Here is a 22,959-nt window from a genome sequence, read left to right on the forward strand (position 1 = left end):
CTGCCATGGGAAGGGTGATCCTGCCACAGGAACGGGAAGAGTGATCCTGCCACAGGAACGGGAAGAGTGATCCTGCCACAGGCACAGGAAGAGGAAGAGTGATCCTGCCACAGGCACAGGAAGAGGAAGAGTGACCCTGCCACAGGCACAGGAAGAGGAAGAGTGACCCTGCCACAGGCACAGGAAGAGTGACCCTGCCACAGGTACAGGAACAGTTCTCCTGGTACAGGAACAGTAACCCTGGTACAAGAACAGTAATCCTGGTACAGGAACAGTAACCCTGGTGCAGGTACAGGCTACAGGTACAGGCAGACTCAGGGCATTAACAGATAATCAGGAAAACTTTGGAATTTGGTTGAACTGACCTGTTGAGTGAGCAGACTTCACAGTGGTCCAGACAGCGACCTCACTGACCCCACTTTGTCCGGCCACACAAAGACTCTGGTCCGGCAGAGGTTTGTAAGGTGGAAGGTCTCTGCAGATATGAACAGCTCTGCTCTCAAAAGCACATTGTGCAGAAGAACCTGGCAATGATTGTGATTTAGTTAAAGAGTTAGTTCAGAGAAAGTGTCATTTTGGAGAATGTTAGTGCTATTCCAAGTAGATACCATTCTGTCTTCTGAGACCCAGTGCTAATTAGCTTAGCCCAGTGAATGGTAGTGGGTGGTTAGGGCTTAGCCTTAAGGAGGCATTGCAAAACTGCAAACTTCTTTTTTTTTTACGTAACTCGCGATCTTTCCGGCCCAAGATGACTAACTTACACCTTTCAATGTCATCACGGTACTCAGGCTGACGTTACAGTACACTACTGATATTTTCTCTGTCACTGGATCTGCTGCTGTTGACTTTTTCAATAGACCAACAAATGGATTTGATTTTCTGATGTGGTTCAAAACCGGTTCAAGTCCTGGTAATTGTAGATAAGAACTGCTCCCGGGTACCACAACGTCCAATTCTTGGACTTCTGTTGTTTGATGTTCATGTGTATTCCAATGATATCTATCTATCTATACACACACACACACACACACACACAAGAAGAAAGAAAGAAAAAGAGAAAGTTAAAGTCAGTACTGAACTCAGGATGGTCACTTATGTGTAAAACTCCCCAAACTTGTAACTTTTGTTGTCCTCGATTGAGACCTGAATTTCAGTAGTTGTATAAAGGCAGTCAAAAAGAAAAAAAATATATATCTGAAAAAAATTGACATACTGTGTTAGTACTTGTACATATCGAGCAATGCTAGCACTAAAAGTGGGGCTGAGCATCTTAAATCCAAATTTAAGAGTCCTCTTTGGGTTTAAAAATTTAATTATTTTAGTTTGAAAAAAAAAAACTTATGTTCTTCTAGCTGTTCTTGGTGGCCTTAATCATGCAATCATTTTTTCCCCCCTTCTTCTGTGGCTTCATTTCTACAGAGCTCTTAGGGTTGCCATGTGCACCATGAGGTGTTACATAAATAAATCTGCCTTGCCTTTTTGCAGTAGGCCTCTATGGCACTGTCCTTGTCCAACCTGGGTATTTGAAAGCGATTTCCCTGAGGGGAACATGATGTTTGAAAACATTGTAACTATGGAGGCCAGATGAACTAAGCACCCAGGAGCTTTTCTGTGCATTCTATTATCTCGTTTAGCTATTTTTAGTTCTGTAAATGTAGAGGCAATTCTTTGCTGTAAAAAAAAAAAGCCAGAGGACACTGGTTATCAAATATTGCTCACAATTTGTGTGTAATTGAACTTAACAGGCGCTGTGTATCGCCATCCATGTGTACAGGGAGGCGAGTCATAATATACAGGGAAATGACAAATTAAAAAGGAAAACACTGAATTGTTATATGTCAATACACCAGATCTTTTAATGCTTTGGCAAAAATGTAAAGGATGTGAATCATTTGCTATGATCTTTGCACTCACCTGATCTCATCTCACCTCCATGGTCAGAAGGCGTGTTCAGCAGCATCAAAGCTGTTCTGGTGAACTTAGTGAAGAACACTGAAAAAGCACAACACGCCTTAAATACCCAAAGAGAACCTGCGTGATCTTCAGAAAGGCCCAGCAGCACTTCTGCTCCATGGCTGGAGGTTTTTGGCACTTTGAGCACCACAAGAACGACACTTTTTGGAGAAAAGGCAGACATGATTATGGTTACTGGTGTCTCCAAACTTTGGCATCTCTTGCCTAAGTGATCTAACACTACAGGCAAGATGATTTATTGTATTGTGAGATGAACTGCCCTTTAAGATAAATAAAATGTAGCACCATGAAATGAGTTCTTCTCTGCCAGTGACTCTCTGCTGGCCCAGAGAGGTGCTGCTTACATAGTGTTGCCGGGTAAAAGAATGGGACAAATCATGCATACAGCAGGGGGATCGGCAGAGAGTCAGTCTGTCCGTTTAACAGACGGACAGACACACACACATGCATGCATACACAAACACACATTCTTCAGTCTGGGTGCCAGTGATAACATAGCTCAGTGGACCCATCTCTGCATTTCCCGTGTCCTCGGCCACAGTTGGTTCTGGCATTGCAGCTTCCGCTAGCAGCTCCAGCCAGAGATATCAGAGCAGGACTGCATCCGCTCTGAGGTGTGTGACTGTATCATCTCCTCTCAGTTCCCATAACCCAATATGCCCTACTGTCCCCTCATCTCCCGACAGCCACAAGAGCCACAGCACGCATCAACCAGCCAGGTGGATGCACGAAAAATCATTTGCTTCCTCCTCCCTTTGATTAAAACTGTTGTTGTCTGTTCTAGTGTGCACTTATTAGGTTTGAGCAGGGCCAGAGGTCAGAAGGCCAGTCAATACTGCTAATGCTTATGTCTTTACACCAGAAGAGATCTATGCTATTGATCCAGAGGGGTGTGTTAGAATCACATCACAAAGGCTCACCCAAGAAGTGAGTCTGTATCAAGGACGCCCACAGGTGTGCAGTGGTCACCTCTTCAGGTAGACTGTACACACTCGTGTCCTTGGAGATCATTTTAAATGATCACTTTTTTGAAACGTCTCGGGAACAAAATGCCACATTGTTACAAAATCGGAGGTGTGCAACAACACGAACATCTGCTGTTGGTGGAAGTTTAAATGGCGTAGACAGGAAGCAGCTGTGTGTTACTGCGGTACTGTGATGATTTATGAATTTTACTGTTAAATAAGTGTTATTATGTTGCAATGAATTGGACACTACGTTTTTAATTAAAACGTGATTTTGTGGTTTTTTTCGCATCTGAAAGCTGAGGAATAACCCAGTACCTGACCATAGCAAGCAATAACAAACCCACTCTTAAATTTCGAATCCCCCCAGACTGTTCAAGCGGTCCCGATACAGCTTCAACAATTTGATATTGCAGTCTTTTGAGGTGTGATGATTTGCATCCTGATTTTAGTGTTTAAATGTTGCAACTAGTGGAAGACAGATTCATGTTCTGTTTGAAGACTTGGACAAAAAAAAAGAAAAAGAAAAAGAAATCACACAACGAAGCTGTGCTTGTTTAATAAAAAGGTGTTTTCTATGTGCTAGTCATTATTAAAAGGTTTTCACTTGTGAGATTTTTTATTTTTATTTTCAAAATAAGGACAATTCAACTCCACGCTCAAGCGTTTGTCTCTGGTTCTCCACCTTGTGGTTGGGGTGGTGTGTTTGACAACACACTCATCTGTGGTGTCACTGGAACAAAGAAGGTTTTTCAAAATGGTGTTCCAGATTCTTGGTGACACTGTTACCTTGACGCTGTATTTTTTTTTTTGTTTTTTTGAGGATTTGCGAACCCTTTTTTTCCTCCTGAGGTCAGAAGCTCTGGCAGCAGAAATGTAATGAAATGTGACGAAGACCACACACACACACACACCCATTGAAAAAGGTTTAGTAGAAAAGGGCATCCTGACATGAAATACTTACAATGATCGAAACCCTGAAATGCCTACACAGTAATGGTTTTTCCTAAGAAAATAAAAGCAAGAAAACTGATAAAATGCAGAAATGCTGCGAAGCAAAGATTAGATCAAGTTAGAAAAAATTAAACATAAATCCAGTTATAAAACTCTAAAATACCAAAAGAACAGAAATCTACACAGTAGTAGCTGCCATTCTCTATCTGGTGACGAGACAGCTGGAGCATCGTGATCATCTATGTACACGCCACGAGAGACAAAAACATCCGAGGATGACAACAAAGTTGAGATGCCACATGAGACATAAGTTGATCATAAAGCGATTTGCTGATTCAGCTACTTTACTTAGAACAGCTCAATGAAATGTGGCGCTATGAAGAAAATCAGCACAATGAGATCCAGGGGAATGCAGAGAGGAGAAATGAAGTTTCTTGTTTTCTGTACAAATGCATCAGTTTTCCTCATCAACATCTCTCCAAATTTTAGAGCAATTAAGTGGTTTGGTTTCAGTTCATGAAGGGAGTTGAACTGAAAAAACAAACAAACAAACAAAAACCAAGTGACACAAAAACACCCACATAAATGAATAAAAAAACGGTGCACTGATGTGAATTAGAATAAAAGTTTTGTTATGACATTGAGTCTTAATCTTTAGTGGATTTGAGTGCATTTTCTACAATTAAATTTCAAGTGCAAACTGTGTGTATGTGAGCGAGAGTGTGTGTGTGTTCTACTGAATGTGACAGTTTTCTCCTTGCTGCTCTGGTTCTTTGACACCTCGTGTCTCCTCCAGTTCTGTCTGTTTCTGCAAACTGAGTGAGGGAGGGCTGGGTTTCTGCTCACTGGAGCCGTCTGCTGCCACGAGAGCTGAAGGACTCTGGAGGACTAAAGACCCCAAAACCTGGCAGACAAAAACAAACAAACAAGAAAGATGAGCTCAGCTAAAGAGAATTCATGAAACAGAAGTTAAAAGGGAAGAAGGTAAAACAGTTACATGAATACATGTTAGCACACAGCCGGGCATCGGTCAAACGTACTTGTGGAACATTCTTTGCTCTTGACCTGAAACCTCTACATCCCTCAAAATTGACAAGTGGCGAACCTCTGTTGCTATGTAGCTGATCTGACCTGGACACTCCAAAGTGGGAGGGGTCCGGATATCCTGACAACATATCAAAGGGACTGACAACCTACCTAACACACACTGACACAGGAGGCTGGTGGAAATAGTTGACTCCCCCACTGTGCATTCATGTGAGCAGGCTGCCTGATAGTGTCTGTATAACTGGGTCCACTGTAAAGATCCATGACGCAGGAACCCTCATTTACATTTCATCCAGACTTAATGGTGCATCATCAGCATGTAAGCTCACGTCCCTTTTGCACAGCCTGTTTCAGTCAGGAAAACTGTGCCTCACTTACACATGGCTGCCTTAATTAGAACAGCAGAGACTTAATGACTGACACTTGGTTCTGAGTAAACAAGTTGAGTCATTTCAAGATATCCTTTCTGTAGGTGGAACTTCAATTTGCAAGTCATGAACAACTAGAAACATTGGTACAAACAACAGTCCAGTAACAACTTCCAAAGAGTCACGTGACTGCATTAATGACAGGTGCTGTGACGACCTCTGCTGGAACAGCCTGTCCTCCCCAGTTACACAGATGACGAGACCCATCGTGGCAATATTTTCTCAACTTGTAAAAGAGGCGGTTAACTACAGACACCAGTGTTACAGAAACTGACAGCACATTTATTCCTCACTGTGCCTGAAGCAAGTTCAACTCGTTAATGAGTTTTTTTGAAGTGTGTTGATATTAGTGTTGAGTGTTAGGCAGCACAACCCCTTGAGTGTATTCTGTGTGTGTGTGTGTGTGTGTGCGCACGTGCGTGCAAGTGTGTGTTGCTCACCTTGCTGTCTGATGCAGATGTGGCGCAGCTCTGTCTGGCAGCCAGTCGAGGGCTGCAGCGCCTCACTGTGGTTCTCCTCAGGATGAACGGACTGGCCTCCCCCAGAGGAATGTCAGCAAAACCTGACGGCAAAGAAATCATCTTTTTTTTGCAACAAACTCTTATTCCCAGCAGAAAAGAACATTTGATCATTTGTGCTGGAAATATTTTCTACTCAGGGATCCTTTGTGATTGCACCTATTCACGTCTTCAGAAATGTGAGAGTCTTTAAAAACCAGCAGAGAGCGGTACTGTGATCATCCCGGGAATACGATCACCTGAAGGTTGTTCAGATGAAAGTTTTGTCTACGTGCAGTCAGAAAACTAGAGGTGTCTTCTCTGTCTGGGCACGTGATTTCTGAGCACACCTACATACTAATCATTTATTTAGCAGATGGCATTGTGGTTATATAATCAACTTACCTCTCTGAACCAGCTCTGGAAGTCCCTCAGGCCTAAACTCCTCATCCTCCTGCTCAGTTCTTGGTTTTGGTGTGGTCACAGAGTTGGCTTTGATCTTCTTTGTCAGGTTGTGAAGTGCCTCTTGGACACCGTCTTTATCGCCGATATCCCCGTGACCTCGCTTCCCCGAGGACAACCCCTGAGGTGTTACAGGAGCCATGTTTTCTGAGTTATCATCTAACTTTACTTCCTGATGTTTGGAGGATTTCCTTCCTGAGCGCCGGCGGTTGTCAGTGTTGCTTGTTTGGATGTTTGCTTCATTAGCATGTCTGCTAGCTGTCATCTGCTGCAGCCGAGTGGTCAGAACCTCATTGCTCTCTTCTAGTTTGTGGACTTCGATCATCAAGCTGCAGTATTTATTCATGCTCTCATCGGCCTCCCTGCTTTTCTCCTCCACAAGTTGGTTCAGTTCTTGCAATTCGCTGTTTGCCTCCTCCAGTTCTTTCTTCTTTTCATCGAGTGCAGCCTGAAGTTCTTCCACCTTCTTGTTTCTTTCTTCAGACTCCAATCTTTTCGCAGTCAGGGCAGTCTTCAGGTCCTCGGCTTCTTTCTTCCCCTCCTCTGCCTGGATTTGTAGTTGGTTCACTTCTGCCTGCACGTCTTCATCGCTCCTCTCATCTCCTGCAACACAAAATCAAAACAAAAACTGTCCACTTAAATTTACTGATTTTATTTTCTCTGGCAAAATGCAGTGTAACTGTAAAACTGTCAGTGCATTCTTTCAGAAAATGACTTTATACAAGAAAAACCATCAGATTCAACGGGATAAACAGATGTGAATCTTTTTTCACACCTGGGCTGTTGATCATCATTTGCTTTTCTTGCTCCAGCTGTTTGCAGGTTTTCATCCAGAGGTTCATCTTGCTGAGGGCGGCGTCTCTCTCTTTAGACAGACGAGCAGCACGAGATGACAGCTCCGACACCTGGAAGAGGCAGAGAGAAAGTGAAGCGGTAGTTAAAGAACATTTGTCACGCTCACTCGTATCATCGGCTGTTATTTGGTGTTGCTGATGATTCCTCACAGGTGGCCCACATCAGAAAACTCCCGTTTCATTACATCCATTATGTCAAAGGGAAATAATTCTGGGAGGTTGGCAGTCTGTTTGCTGTTAGCAAAGTCACATAACTCCAGCTTTAACTAGAAGACTGACTTTTCTTCAGCGCCTGTTATGTCGTCAGAAGCCGCAACATCGTGCTTGGTTAGTTTCTTGCACACACAAATGCATTTTCATTGCTTTATTTTGAAAAGAGAAAAATAAGAGCACAATTACCACAGAATATTTTTCCTCGTTTGAACACGCACCTGCTCATTGAGCTTTGAGATGGACAGTTTCTGAGTTTCCTGCTGCTTCTCCATGGAGGCAACTGTCGACTGAAGGTCCTGTTGTTCTTCAGAGAGGTTCTGCTTCTCTTGTTCTAGTGAAGACAGAGCTGAAGACAAGTTCTTCTTCTCCTCTTCAATCAGCGACAGGGAAGACTGCAACTTCTGTTTGTCAGCCTCTAAACTCTGTCTGTCCTCCTCAACTTTGTCTTTCTCTTGTTTCAGTGCAGACAGCATTTGCTGCATGCAATTAGTCTCTTCACTAAAATGAAGCTTCTCATTCTCCTCTGCCAACATCATTCTATGCTGCTCAAGTCTCTCTTTTTCCTCTTCTAAAGTTCTACTCAGGTTATCTCTCTCTTGTTCAACTAACAAAAGGGTCAATCGCAGTTTTTCTTTTTCCTCTAACAGCTGTCTATTTGCTCCTTCAATCCGTTTTTGCTCTTCCATAATAGATGAGGCAGATTTTTCTGAGGCTTGTCTCTGATCTGCCTCCTTCTGTTTCTCCATTTTCAACACTTCTTTCTCTTCCTCTCTACTCTTTAAGAGCGTTTCAAGGTTGCCAATTTCCTCTCCGAGATCCTGAATACGAGACAGAAGATTATTTCTCTCAGTCTCCCTCTCCTCCACTTGAGTCCGGAGCACCTCTCCCTCTGTCTGCCACTTCATCAGGGAGTTTTGCAGACATAGTTTCTCCTTCTCCAGCTCGTCGAGCTGAGACTGCAGCTTCTCCATCTCTCCAGCTGTTTCTGCACTCATCTGCTCCTGGGAGATCTCTCGCTGCTGAGAGGCCTCCAGCTGTGCTTGGAGGTCATCTACTTGTCTCATTTGCCTCTCCGCTTCCTCACGCATGCCTTTCTCCAACTCATCCACCCTACACTTCTGCCTTTCTTCCTCCTCTCTTCTATCCCTTTCTGCCTTCTCCAACCCTCTCTCCAGCTCCTCTTTAGCTGCCTTCAGCTCCTCTATTTCTCTGGTTTTTGTTTCCAGCTCACGCTCCATCTGTTCTTTCTCAGCTCTCAAGTTGTCCAGAGTGGCAGACAGCTGCGATAGTTTCTCATTGAGCTCTCGCTTTTCCTCCTCCACCTGAGGGCAGGAGGTGACAGATGAAGAAAGATGGCAGAAAAGATTAAGTACAAGTCAGTAGAGTAGAAAGGAAAGTTAGGATGACAAGGAAGGCAAGAGTGTGAGAAAAGAGGGAACGCAGGAGAGACTTGATGAATACACTGCCTGGTTTACAACATTGTATTGTTAAAAACGTAGATTAATATGAAGGCACCTTTCTACTTTCCTCTTCCAGCTCAGCCTTGACCATCTCAGCCTGTGTCAAAACATAGAAGATTAGCAACTGTAAAGAATTAAACAATTTTAAATACTAATACGCTGTGATGGAAAATATAGCTGTCTTTATAACGAGTATGGCTTCTGCAGGGATTCTACACATTTTACCAGAAAAATTCAACAATTTTCCCCCGTGTTTTTCATGACAGAATAAACCCTTCTGTTGTGTTTGTCCGACACGTAAGTGCTTTGTTAGATTACCTGTAGCACTGCTTGTTCCAGGTCTTCCTCTGCTTCTTCTTTCTCTCGCTCCAGAGCATCAATGCGGTCTTGGAGTGAATCTGATTTTCTCTGAGCATCTACAAAGACACAGTGTCAAAGCCAGAAAATGTCTTAAAAAAACTCAAGAGGGGATGATATTTCCAAAGATATGAGGAGGTCACCTTTGAGCAGTTCTCCCATCTTCTTCTTCTTCCTCTCATCAGACTCAATGCGGACCTGCAGCTTCTCAATACCACTCCTCATCTGCCGGACCTCATCTTGTGTAGAGTTCAGACGAGAGGCGATCTCTCCTTTTTCCAGTAGAGAAGACTCTAGAGACTGTGACAGACGGCTCACTTCTCCCTCTAATGCCTTGGAAAGGAAAACCATGAATAGAATTAAATTATGTCGCTACTGCATCAGTAGTTATTTAAAGCTTTTATTTTTTGGCTTCATTGATAACTTCGTAACAGTCTGCATTTCTCATTATCGAAACACAAATACACTCCACAACAAGTCCACTGAATCATTTAAGTTTTGTTTGTTTTTCACTCACACGAATCCAAACTTTGAAACAAGACTTCAACCAAAACATCAAATGGAGCCATCACTCACGTGTTATATAATCAGCTGTTTGCTCCTGCTCTGTTATCAAGGCTTTGTTTTTACCACCAAATGTATTCATTATTTATATGTTTTCACGGCGGTGTGCAGTGAAACTGAAGAGGGTTTTATTTAAGTGACATGCAAAATCACAGGTACGTATCACAATTCATTTATCATCAGACTGATAATATGAGATGCTTTGAGTCCCACCTGGATTTTGCTGGCCATGGACTCGGTGTTCTGATTGGTGGAGGTGCGGTCTTCTCTGATCCTGTCAAGCTGCCCAATAAGCTGCTCTTTTTCTCCACTCTGCTGGGAGATGTCCTGCTCCAGTGACTTTATCTGCTCCAACAGCTTTAGAGAGGAAAAAGTTAATTAACTATTAATAAAGAGATCAAATCAGTGAAAAGAAAAAAAATAACTACGGTATGTATCTAACATATTAGATATGAGACAGACACGATCATGTTTTTGTCATTTTGGCTTGTGATTTGCCTCATCACCAGGACTCAGAATCCCATGCAAGTACCTGCAGCTTCTCTGCCTTCACTTTCTCCATGTTGCTTTGTAGAGCTTCGTACTCCTTCCTCCCTGCTCTGATGTCCTCCTCCAGGATGGAAATTAAGCCTCTGGTGTCACAGTTTGTCTTCTCCAGACTGCGAACCTTCTCTCTCCACTGGCCCAAAGACTGGTTCAGCTCATCTCGTTCTTCAGTGCAGAAAACCAGTTCAGATCTCAGCTGGGTTACCTGGAGAGAGAAAAAAGTCAGAATTAGGCAGTGAAGACAAATTGCAATCCCAAAACTGAGAGTGTCATTTCTGTTAAAGGTCATCTTCCTCACAAATAGATGGTTATTATATGCCAGCAGACAATGTCATAACTTAAGGGCCTGGCACAAAGCTCTCACCTCAGTTGAAAGTGTCTCTATCTGCTGCTCCATGCCTGAACATGTCCTCCTCTGAGTTTCTGTCTCGCCCTTCAGCCGGGTCCTCTCATCCTGCAGGGTTTCGAGCTCTCCTTCCATGCCCAGGATGTGCTGCTCCAGATTTGCCTTTTCTGAGCGAACCCTTTTCAACTCACTCTCCTGCTGAAGGAACTTCTCATCCCATCCACCTACAGAACAAGGACAAATAGCTCAAAATGAGCAGAATACAAGATGGAATAAACCTTTAACCCAGTCATGATATGCTCTTAAATGCGTCCTATAAGCACAAATTTACCTTTGGCCATTTCCAGTCCTTCCAACATCTCCATAACATCAACCAGCTGGAACTTGGATGTTTGCAGCTGCAAAGTTAATGTTTCCCTCTCCTCTGACAGCTGAGCCAACTAAATATAAGCACACAGTATTGGTCTCAAAGAAATTCAGTGACAATTACACTCAAGAGGTCTCTGGCAGTCTCTCCACTACCTGATCAGCGAGGCCTCTCTTTTCCTCCACGGCACTGTTCAGCTTATGTGTTGCACAACGTGCCTCCTCCTTTGCTGCATGGACTTTCTTCTCTAAGTTTTGAACTTGGACTTCCAGGTCAGATGTCAGCTCCTTTCTCAGTGCAAGGTCAGAGATCAGTAGGTCATACTCAGAGTGCAGGGTCTGGAGATTAAGTTCTTGTTTTGAGATTGTTTCCTTGAAGTGTTCAAGGCCATGTTGTAACTGGACTGATTCCATCACTGGTAGAATGCAAACATACAAGTTATTTAATTAAAAATAACCACGAAACTTCTCCCAATCATGTAAATCAAAACTGAAGTACTCACCAGAAGAAGTCAACTCCCTGGGCTCATTCAGGGCAGACAAAGGCTGAGGCAGCTCGCAGTTTTCAGGTGCATAGTCATAAATGCCCTCAGGGCAGTTATCCATAGAAACCTGACAGAGAGAAGACAAAACAAATAATTCAAATTGTACAATTAAAGAGGGTTTTTTTCACCTTATCTAAATAGTGTCCATATTTATCATAATTTATTTTAGAATAAAAAATGCTGAAAAAACAAAACAAAACTTTGTGATGTAGAGCATCAAGTTCTATGATTGCATTAAAAACAACGTCAAGGTCACTTGTTGAAAATGGAATCAATGACAGGATTGAACAACCATCATGGTCGTCTCTTCTACCTGCTCCAAGGACTGCTGCTGCTGATCCTCCTCATTTCTCCTCATTTCCTCCACATCAGCCATGCATGCATCCTTCTCCAAAGGTTCCTGGATCACCTCTTGTTCGACAACGTCCGTCTTGACAAGTAGTTCTGTCTCACTGATGGGTTTGAAGGTGACTGGTTGTATTTAAACCTTGAAGACACTGTGCAACTGTTGACTTCTAATTAGGATAAAAGTCTTTGTACCTGAGAGCCTCGTCAGACTGGTGGGAAAGTTCACTCAATTCAGACACCTCAAGGCTCAGCTGTTCCTTTACTGGAAGAATTACTTCCATGCTGGGCGCCACATCAGTGCTACTTGCTGCTTCAGCTGAGATAACCAAGACAGAAAAGGAAAGAAAGTCTGAAAATGTCTTGACGAGTATCTGCACTACTTCTGTTTCGGGTTACACTCACCACTGATTCTGGTCTCTTCAGACTCCATGCAGCTGAGCGTTTCTCCCTGACTCTGGGTTCCCTCCGACAGTGACAGCTCCTGTATCTTGTTATGTTGTTGACCCACCTGCTCCAGCAGGGAATCGTACAGCTGTTTGAACGCAGTCAGCTCTTGTTGTAAAGCAGCCAACTTCTGATGCAGCTCAGCCTGCCCTGCCTCAAACGGTTGGTTCCTGGGACGCAACATAAAAATTGTGGAGTTATAATTCAATCTAATATTAGAAATACAGAACAGCATAGCTCAAGTTCAAGGTGGCAAGCAGATGAAATTGTACCTGTCTCTGCTCTCTTCCTCCACTCTCTTGTCTCTCATTTCAAGCTGATCCTTCAGCATCTGGTGTTCCTGCTCAGAGGACTGAAGCGAGCTTTGGATGAACTCTTTCTCCTCTCTGAGTGAAGACATCTCATTTTCACATCTCTCTACTCTCTCTTGTAACTGACACTTCTCCTCCATGACTTGATCCAGACTGGACTGCAGTTTAATGTTCTCTTCGTGTAGAAGGCCTTTCTTCATTTCTAGCTGAAGCTTTTCTTCAACTACATGATTCAGTTTCGATAGCAATTCATCTTTCTGAGAAGTGAAAACACTCATCTTGGCTTCAAGTTGAGATTTTTCCTCATTTACCAGATTGAGAGCAATATTTAGATGGTCCTTCTCCTCAGTCAGCTGCCTCAGGGTTGACTCAGCTTCTTTATTTTCTGCAGATAGTTTCTCCATCTTTGCTTCTGCTTGCTGCTTTCCTTCAGTCAGCTGTTCAATGTTGGCCTGCAGGTGTTTGTTCTCCTCACCTAACATGTCTCGGCTGGTTTCCAACTGCTTTTTCATTAAATTTACTTGAATCATGTCAGTGTCTACTTGTTCTTTCTCATCCCTTAACTGTTTCAGAGTGGTCTCAAGTTGGTTTTTCTCCTGGAGTAACTGGTTGACATAACTGTCTTTTTCATTAATCATCTGGCGGAGAGCTGCCTCTATGCTGGTATTTTCCTCTGTGATTTGACTTAGTTTAGACTCCAATGTGGCAACTTCCTCCTCCAACTGGGTTCGTTTGATAGCATCCTCTCCAAGACGAGTTATTTCACAGCTCCTCTCCAACAGCTCCTCCCTAGCTGTGAAGTATTGTGACTCTAGCAAAGAGTTCTGACACTGGGCCTCCTCCAACCGGGCTTCCAAAACAGAAACCTAAAAGACATTTGTGTTTTCAATTAAAAACAATACTTAAATCCAAATAAGATGTTTGAGCCTCTCTTTACGAAAGACAAGGAATGAGAAAATCAGACCACTACATCAAAACTCTCAGTCTTTAATCTGACTGATGATTTTCTGCCCTTACTTGCGAAACAAATCATGCAAACAGATTCAAATCACGGAATGCTGAGAATACTCTCCACATGGAATGTTACACAGCTGTTTAGACCGATTTTGTGAAAAGCACTTGGCTCACCTGGGCTTTACTTTCATCCAGCCTGGCCTCCATGTCGGACATCTGGGTTTGGTTCTGAGCTAGCTGTGTCTCCAGCAACTGTATAGTTTCCTTCAGCTCCTCCACCTGACTGTCAAAAACGTTAATGGCTGTCTCGTTGTCCTCCAGATCCATCTGAAGCATCTCCAATTGCACCTTCACATGAATAAATATTTATTAAAGATGATTACACAAAAACATTTACCTTTTAACTCATCTTTACTATTCATATTATACCCTGAAATACATTATACTAGTGTGCAATAAATGTAAAGTTTACATTCTATGCATGGAGATGATCGATGGGAACATAACAAGAATGCATTATTGAGCAAACCTTGATTTTGTTCATGGAAACCATCTTTTCTTTTAGAAGATCGGATGTTTTGACCTGCTCCGCCTCAGCTTTATTCAGACTCTCCTTCAGACTCTTGATGGTGTTGTCTCTCTCTTCCAGGCCACGTGAAGCCGCAGACAGTGTCGTCTTCATGGTCTTGAATTCCACCCGAATTGAACCTAATTCTGCTTTGCTGGCCATTACGGCTCTTTCAGCAGCTTCAAGTTGCTCCTTAAGGCTTTCCTCTTTGTTCACTGCACTTTCAATCTCCATCACATGTCTCTCAGAATCGTTGCTCATCTTCTCAGTGATCATTGTGATATCATCTTCTAAAGCAGAGATCTGGTTAATTTTCTCAGCCAGGGTCTTCTCCAAGTTGGACTTGATTTCATTGCAGGAGGAGTGACTCTCCTCAAGAGCTTCCAGACTCTTTTTAAGGGCAGCATGGGATTGGTTGACTGTGTTTAGTTCATTCATCAACGCTGGAAGCTTCTGTGTGGCGTCTTTGCTAGCAGTCACTTCCTCTGATAAGGAAGATATCTGCTCCACAAGGTTGTTTATCTTGTCTGTGTGAGCAAGCTTGAGGAGCTTAAGAAGAAAAAGGGGTTTAAGCTTATTTGAATTAGGAGGAGTGCAGCAGTATATGCAAGAAAGTTGAATTATGTGATATGGATAATGAAAAATCCCCCACCCCTAAAATGTTGATTGGATTATATAAGATAACCATGGTTCACAAAACAACAATTTACCTCTGCTTCTGTCTTCATCTCTTGAACAATACTTTCCAGCTGAGCATTTTGTTTCTCTAGAGACAAAATATGAGCTTTGTTCTCACTGAGCTGCATGTCTTTCTCCTCTGTCTGTCCATGGAGAGACTTCAGCTCCTCCTCTAGCTGTTTGAGCTTTGCTGATTTTTGCTCAAGCAAATTCTTTTGTTCCTCTTCACTGTCTGAAAGCGTCTTGATTTGTTTCTGCAGCTCAGCTCCCAGTTGCTCCTGGACCTTCTGGAACTGGTCCATAGAGCTGAGCTGAAACATGAAGGTGAAGCAGATTGAAAAAAACAAAAATCAAACTAAACAAAATATCTTGGTATAATGTTTCTTTACATCTTAAACAATTTAATCACACCTATTTCCTAGTGAAAAGATCGTTTCTAACTTAATACTGTAAAGCATTACAACATAATCAGAATGACAGCTGGTGAAAAGGTACGAGAGAATCTCTCTAATGGATTCAGTGGATTGCATGACACTGTAAAAAGTATTCTATTATTCTAGATACTCTGCAAGTTTTGTCCAGCATGTTTTTAAAATTAAATTCAAATTAACTGATCACCTCAAATGCTTACATAATAGACTGAATGATGAGAAAATAAAAATTAATAACAAATTAACAGCCACCTGATGAAAAGTTCAGTCCAGTAAAACCGACCTGGTTTTTGGTGAGAATCAGCTCCTGCTGAGCCTCCTCCAAATGCAACTTGATCTGCTCCGTCTCCTCAGCCTTGGCTGTAATACTCTCCTCACATTGCTTCAACAGGGCTGCTTTCTCTTCCACCATTCTAGAGAGAAATCAGAGAGAAAATACAAGGAACACCTCTTAAATCAAAGTAACTTGTTTCTCAGTGGGAATAATGAGGATGCAGTATTTGAGATGAGCCGAGATTAACGTTATTGTCCCCGATGGTAAATTTGTCTTGGGCACATGGTGCAAAGCTGTATGGCACATAGACAGAAGAAGAGACATAATCACTGGTGAAATAATACAGAAGCAATTATCTGTTTATCATTCCTTGAGCCGTTTGGCTACATTAACCCTTTAAGCTCTGTGAACTCATGTTGCACCATGATGACAAATGAAAACAACACAGTCCTAACAACAATGAAATTTCGTTCGTAAGGGAAGAAGTACAAGGCTGTTGTTTTGGACAAAGAGTTAAAATAGTTATCTAAGTGAACATGTATAAGTAAAACTCTCACTTGATATTTTGCCCTTCATGCTGTGCAGTGGCCCGAGCGAGGCTCTCCCTCAGATGGCTAATTTCAGCCTGTCCCAGGTCAACCAGTTGGTCTTTGGAGCGGGCCAAGTCGCAGGCTGCCTTGTGCTCATCAAGCAGCTGGGAGTTGGTCCTTTCAGCCTGCTCTGCTCGAGTTATTTCCTTTTTCAGCTGGAACTCCAGGTCTTTTACCTGTTAGAATTTTTTTTTTTTTTTTAAATCACCGCAAAATCAAACCAGAGCTTTCATTCTCAGAGTTTTCCACTCTAAAACAAACTGATCTTCAATGCAAACCTTTGTCAGATTTTGGTAACTTTTTGGAATACAAATTAGTGGTGCAGAAATGAGTGCATCACTATATTACAGCACTATAAGCCACTCACTGCACTGTAACAAGGACAGCATATACATGATAACACATTGAGTCACCTGTGCTTCAAGCTGTGTCACTTGCACACCAGTGTTCTCCAGCTCTTTGATGTGCTTCTGTTCAGCCTCAGAGACTTTAGAGCAGAGCTCCTGGAACTGGTGCTCCCTCTCCTCCAACTCTGTGCTCTTGTTTAAGAGATCTCCTCTCAACTGATCAATGCGAGTAGTAAAACTGGCATTGTCTCCCTCTGCACTCTTGAGCTGCTTCTACGATAATGTGAGAAAAAAACATTTCTTAAAAAATTAGTTCACCATTCGTGTTGCTTGGACATGGAGAGTCAATCGTGTGATTTGTAAACACACAGGACTGATTATTTTACCATCACATTGCATCTTACAGATAATTTTTCCCAAATAATTGTCTGTATTTCAGCAGTCTAATGTTATTAAAAATGTATTAACTCTTCTCTTTAGCGAGAGATACGACAGATTTTGAGATATGGACAATATAAAACCGATTCTCTTAATGTTTTTGCCTCTGAGCTACTAATATCAGAAGAGGTTATCAGTCTATCAACTCGTGGTTTTTCTTTCCTTGTACATCTGTTACAACTACAGTGCCTTACCTTAAGTTCATTGTTGGCCTCATTCAGTGAGCTAAGGCTACTGTCCAAGCTGCTAATTTTTTCCATGAGCTCCTTTTGCACAGCCTCAGCATCATTAATCAGGGTGTCCTTCTCTCTCTTCCACTCCAGCAGAGCTTGGTGTTTTTGTGTCAGCTCCTTGCACTCATTCTGACTCTCAGCCAGGCCTTTTTCCAACTCGTGATTCTCCTTTTCTACAGCTGTCAACTTGTTGGTCACCTTCTCGGTCTCTTGCTTCTGTTTCAGCAGGTCGCTCTGAGATCTGCAATGGAACAACAGAGATTTATTACTTATTTTCTTTCTTTTCAAATATGAGACTGTATGTTCTTTTTTAAACAGTAAAAATGTCTACCTGTCATTTTTGGTCTCTGAATCAGAAAGGGTCTTCTTTAAATTTTCCAGCTCCTGGGACGAAGCCTGAGTCTGCTGCTCCATTTTAGACTGAAGTCTCTTCAGCTCCCCCAGCTGCCCCTCTGACTTAGCTGAGCAGCAATCAAGATGGTCGTGTTAAACATCACCTAAGCTATTTCACTGTCATTGCCAACACTACCAGGTTACCTTTGAGGTCATCCAATTGGCCCTGGGTACGTTTGAGACTCTGGTCTAAGCTCTTTTTCTCATCCTCCAGCTGTGACAGATGCCGGGAGCTCTGGTCCAACTGTACAGAGACACTGTTCTTCTCTCTCTGCAGCTCCTTTGAGGAAGGGAAAGAAGATGGAAATGGAAGTCATCTTGATATATTGAAGTATCTTGAGTAACAACTATAATTTATATAAGGTCACAAACTCTGTAAAATATATGCTTTGCAATAACAAAACCACCAAACTTTATTTACTACCGCATGCAGTGTGTGCACTACCAAAAACTTCCAATAATGTTTGACTTTAATGGACTTCATGTTCCAGAGACAAAGTAGAGTGACCCACCTCCATTTTTTTGCGGAGGTCCTGCTCTTTGGTCTGGCTGGCCTGGAGGCTTTGCTCTGACCTCAGCAGTTTCTGTTTCTGCTCCTCCACCTCCCTCTCTGTTTGACTCTTCTGGAAACACATCTGAAAAAAGGATAGAAGAGAACAGAAAAAAATAAAAACAAGTAAAAACAGTGCTGATAAAAGTCTGACAAGCACTTAAGTCCAAGGTGACCAAACAAGCTGACAATTCAGTGACCTGTCATCCAAATGTGTGAAGAAAGAATCGGAGGTGGTGAACTGAGGGTAGCAAAATACAGGGCAAAGGTTTGCAGTACCTTCTCCATGTCAGCCTGCAGTATGTTGTTGTCTTTTTTGTACTGTTGGAGCTCTTGTGTTAACTTAGTTCTGGTTTGGGTCAGCTGCTGCTCCAAAGCCTGATGGGAGCCTTGCAGCTGCACTAGCTCCTACACAGAACACACACACACACACCTTTGATTTAAAACACATACATGCATTTTTATCTCTACCATTTGATAAACATATCTAAAGTAAAGTGATGGTGTGATTCCATGTTGCTGCACCTTCTGACTGTCCCTCTCCTGGTCCTTGAGTTTCTGCTCCAGGGCCCGTCTGCAGCTCTCAGCATTGTGTCTCTGACAACCCATCTCCTCGGAGACTTGTTTCAGCTTCTGTTCAACTGTTGAACACTAAAGAAAACAAATGTCAGCCACCTTTACAAAGCAAATCAATTTCATCCTCTTTTATCCATGCTTTCCTCTGCCAAACTATATAATAAACCAAAAATCCATCATGCAATTAACCAATCCAAAAAAAGTCTACCTTGAGCTCAAGTTGCTGATGTCTGTCTGAGGCCTGACTCAGCTCATGGCTCTTCTTAGCCAGGTCCCGGTCCCGTTCAGACAGGTCTTTGCGGGCCTGGTTCAGCTGGGCTTGAATTTCCTGCAGCTTGGAAGCCTGGTTACAAATGTCTTTCTCCTGACTGGACAGACTTCTCTCCAGTTCTGACACACGGCTGCGCAACTCTGACAATCATAGTATAAATGAATTCTTGAAATGTTCAGGTTTTCTAACCCAGAATGTGACATTTTCCTGAAACTCTAAGATTTTATTGCAAATATGCCAGACTATTCAATGCATGAACTGTAATGCGCATTATAATCAATCCACCTTGGTTGAGGTTCCTCAGCTGCTCCATTTGTTGAGAGGATCCACCTGGACTCTGCACTGCCCTGGAACTGCTCATTCGCTGTATGGGTTTGATGGGAGTCTCCTCGTGGGCATCCCATAGTGACGTCCCTCGCCTCTTCAGAGGCGTTTCCATTGGATCCTGGGAGTTTCGGGAGAAGGTCTGATCTTGCTGTTGCCACGGGAATATGGAAGATCCAGCCTGGCGGGCAGCAATGTCCTTGTGGCTCACGCTGACTGATGACTGGCTCAAGAGCTAAAAAAGTGAAGAAAAAAATAATACAATGAAGCCAGAAAACGCAAACATACAACATACATACAACTCATAAAACTCACTTTGACCTGCAGGGATTTCAGCTCAGTCTCCACCCTTTTTCTTTCTTCTACCTCCTGGCTGTATTTCTCTTGAAGCTCTTCCAGTCTGTTATCTGTAGCACACAAGCACAACGGAGAGTTACATTGACAAAACTCACCCATAAACTAATTTAATCAACTACAGCATACAGAGACACCATGGATAAAACCAGCTGAGATACCCTGCTGCTGTCTGTAAGCTGGAACTGGAGTAGGGAAACTCTTCTGTGGAGTGGTGTAGGGCTGGAGCTCCAAGGAGGAGGACGAAAAGGAGGAAGAGCCGGCAGGTTGAGAACGATCGTGTTCATTTTTATATCTGAGCAGGTACAAAGGCAAAGGACACTGGTTTTGAGCACTTTTACTTACAGTAAATGTCATTTATATTTGTTCAGTGTATTACTTAGTCAGTGTGAGAATGAACAGAATCAGAGGCAACATTTACAAATCCCTTCTGTTTACACTGAATAGCATATCTGCAGTTTCTACTTCTGAACATACTTCTTGAGCTCCTGTTCCAGTCGCTCTATGGTCTTCCTGCAGGAGCTGAGCTGACCCTCCAGGTACATCACCTGGGTTCAAGAACAAGGTTCAGTCAAGGTCACAGATACACAGTTATATAGTGATACACCTACAGCACAATTCATTACATTTTTGTTTTTTTCAAGTGTAAATTGCATTCAATTCAAACACATTGCTATTGCATTTACAATCCTCACTTTGGTTTGTTTTGTGAAACTAGAAACACACGGTGGTGCGTCACTCTCACGACGCATGTTTGTGAAAGGAGGAGTCCAAACCAGCATCCTACAGGGAATAGCTGTATTTCATCTGCAGGGAATAATACCTCTAGGAACTTATGACTTGATTCATAGTTACTCATCAAGAATAATTTGGAAACTTGTTGACTAAGAGGTCACAGTGACCAAAGAATCTAAAAACAGCTGTTAATAAGCACAGCAACGGTTGTCTCTCCCAAAGGGTTTGAACATTTTCAAACTGAATACAAACTATGCACATTAAGAGATATGCATTATTTCTCCCTTCACTGAACTGACCTGCTGCTCTTTGACCCCCAGGTCGTGGATAGCCTTTTGACGAGCTTTCTCCACAGAATCACATGATTCTACTAAGGATTGGTTCTCTCTTTTCAAAGCAGATGCCTCATTGCGCTCACTGTCCACCTGGAAAAAAAGCAACAGTCAGGTAACGGACATCACACTCCCTCTTAGTTCCATCCATGACAAATAATCTGTGTTAAATTCCTTCATTATTTCCTCTTAAATACTAACCTTTTGTTTCTGTTTCTGCAGGGCTGCCTCTAATGAGTCCAACTGAAACTGTTTTTGGCTTCTTTCCTTCTTCAGTTTATCCAGCTGGACTTCCATTTCCTGGATCTTCTGTAGGGCTTTCCCTGGAAGTCCATCCTTCCACTCCTCCACCGCCCAGCTCATGGTTCCTTACCTGACCAGGCAGGTAACAGGATCGTTAAATTTGTGGAGAAAAACAGTAGCAATCTGCATGCACACATAATTTAGTAACCCTATAATCATTAAGCCTACTAAGATAAGAAAATCCTCTATTAACCCCACAAAGAGGACATTTCTAGACACACATTTCTATCATTTTGCCATTGAAAGCAACAAAATATGTTGGCTTGTATGTATTGTTCTAGTAATTTGATATCTTTTTTTAAAATCTTATTCTATTATCTTCATTCTATATAAACCTTTACATAACTTTTTTTTTCCAAAGAGCTTAGTAAACCGGAGTCAAATTCCTTGTTTGATGTTACAAACTTGGCCATTAAAGCTGATTCTGAAAAGGACACAAGACCATCAAAAGTTTGACAGTTAAACAAGCCATCATAAATGTGAGGACACTTACAAAAATATGAACGAGGAAGCACAAATATTTTGAGAAAATATGAAATGTAAACAATACATACATACAAATATATAAAGTTGAGAGGAGTTGATTGATTCTAAAGGTCATTTTGAAGTCTCTAGTTTTTAGGGCTGTTGAGGGAGGATTTATTGATGTTTATTATATTCTTGTAAGGTTGTTGTATCTAACCAGATGCCACAAATACGTCAGAGGATTTAATTCTGTCTGGTGGATATACAGTGCAACAACCAAAATCTCATTGAAATTACAAATATTTAATGAAATTCTCCTACGTCAATGATGGCTCCACTGCATGGTCTCATCAGCCATATTGATAACGAAGTGGATTTTGCGAGGACTTTGCAACATTTTTTCCATTATCAAGTGAAAAAAAACAACTTTTTTCCCCCGAAAATAGCAGGTGAGAATCAGTGATGACAACTCAAATATCAAATGAACTCACTGTTTAGAAAACGTTCCAAGTTCGACACTCATTAGACACTCCAACTACATTAGAGCAGCGATGCCTGTTTGCCTGATTAATATCACGACGTTCACGCACAGCACAACGACTCCAACTGGACCGTAAACCACCGAGGAAACGTTGAGATCGCCGTTGGTGGAATTAGCTAATCCTGTTAGCTAGCGTGCGTTTTCTGACAACAGGTTAAACTCGAAACCCAGCGGGACATTGAGTTTTTATGTCACCGTCAGAGAAATGAGTAAATTAACCAGCAACTTCAACAAATATTTAAACAATTATGTTTACCCACATTAATAACGTGAGCATTGTTTGCTGGACAATTACTATACGTGGTTACAGAATTTGAACAATTTACCAGTCGAGGAACGTCAGCCAAATCTAATATTCATTTGTCAACGCAAATCCACACGAATAAGAATGACTACATGTGCTGTGGGACGGCAAAAGCCTTCCTGGGAGCGTTGATATTAAAGAATTTGCGGTCTAACCTTGGCGCGATGCTCCTGCTGCTGCTGCTGCTGCTACTGTTTTATTTAGGGCTGCTGCTCTCGTTACAAAATTCAAACTCCACCGAAAGGAACCGCAATTCATCAGCTCGATGCCGATTGGCTAATGCACATGACGTCATACAAAAACTATCGCTGGATTGGTTTAGTGTTCGCGTTGCAAGAGCGCCTCCATGTGGTGACACTTTATTGTAACTGATGATCACAACATGGACACCTTCAGCTAATATTCTCCAAGAACATTTTCCTCCTTGATTGAGTCGAACGCGATCAGTCAGATTTGACATTTGTTAAACTGTATTTCCTGTTGTATCTCAACCATATAAGCTTTAAGTGTTGCATAGATTTAAGTTCATATTTAGAATGAAGAAGACATTTTGTTTTTGATCAAGTTTACAGGTTAAAAAAACAAACAAGCTCTCTCTAAGGTGATGCTGGAACAGC

General features: G+C 42.2%; 1 protein-coding gene across 3 annotated transcripts; it reads right to left on the bottom strand.

Moving 5' to 3' along the window:
- Window positions 1–4,479: 4,479 nt before the first annotated feature.
- Window positions 4,480–22,598, bottom strand: cenpf (centromere protein F). Of its 3 annotated transcripts, none has more exons than XM_086186971.1 (38): window positions 22,498–22,598; window positions 20,931–21,102; window positions 20,697–20,822; window positions 20,140–20,210; window positions 19,824–19,957; window positions 19,630–19,715; window positions 19,270–19,543; window positions 18,922–19,124; window positions 18,663–18,788; window positions 18,417–18,545; window positions 18,100–18,222; window positions 17,732–17,867; window positions 17,526–17,655; window positions 17,156–17,435; window positions 16,590–16,796; window positions 16,144–16,352; window positions 15,596–15,725; window positions 14,914–15,192; window positions 14,165–14,752; window positions 13,810–13,983; window positions 12,643–13,547; window positions 12,329–12,540; window positions 12,119–12,242; window positions 11,892–12,030; window positions 11,537–11,645; window positions 11,190–11,449; window positions 10,999–11,107; window positions 10,686–10,891; window positions 10,308–10,526; window positions 9,989–10,132; window positions 9,355–9,544; window positions 9,173–9,270; window positions 8,910–8,951; window positions 7,613–8,716; window positions 7,103–7,232; window positions 6,271–6,930; window positions 5,809–5,930; window positions 4,480–4,797 (listed from the first exon to the last, which is right to left on the bottom strand). In XM_086186971.1, exons 2-38 carry the CDS (start codon window positions 21,090–21,092, stop codon window positions 4,627–4,629), a joined length of 8,511 nt encoding a protein of 2,836 aa, XP_086043097.1. In that variant the 5' UTR covers window positions 21,093–21,102; window positions 22,498–22,598; the 3' UTR covers window positions 4,480–4,626. The 3 variants fall into 3 exon arrangements, with proteins under 3 accessions (XP_086043097.1, XP_086043080.1, XP_086043089.1); XM_086186954.1 differs by having other exon boundaries at window positions 19,624–19,715; XM_086186963.1 differs by lacking the exon at window positions 22,498–22,598 and adding an exon at window positions 21,989–22,189 and having other exon boundaries at window positions 19,624–19,715.
- Window positions 22,599–22,959: the final 361 nt, after the last annotated feature.

Source organism: Aulostomus chinensis, chromosome 2, assembly GCF_037954235.1.
Source record: "Aulostomus chinensis isolate RoL2024-O1b breed Wild chromosome 2, RoL_Achi_v1.0, whole genome shotgun sequence".
NCBI classification, from domain to species: Eukaryota; Metazoa; Chordata; class Actinopteri; order Syngnathiformes; family Aulostomidae; genus Aulostomus; species Aulostomus chinensis.

Bases quoted from the DNA above. Each gene is read 5' to 3' on its own strand.
- cenpf (XM_086186954.1), bottom strand. From the start codon at position 21,092: ATGAGCTGGGCGGTGGAGGAGTGGAAGGATGGACTTCCAGGGAAAGCC. The intron at 20,823-20,930 runs GTTAGTATTTAA...CTTTTTTTCCAG, and splicing joins TGCAGAAACAGAAACAAAAG to GTGGACAGTGAGCGCAATGA. The intron at 15,193-15,595 runs GTCGGTTTTACT...TTCATGTTTCAG, and splicing joins TGATTCTCACCAAAAACCAG to CTCAGCTCTATGGACCAGTT.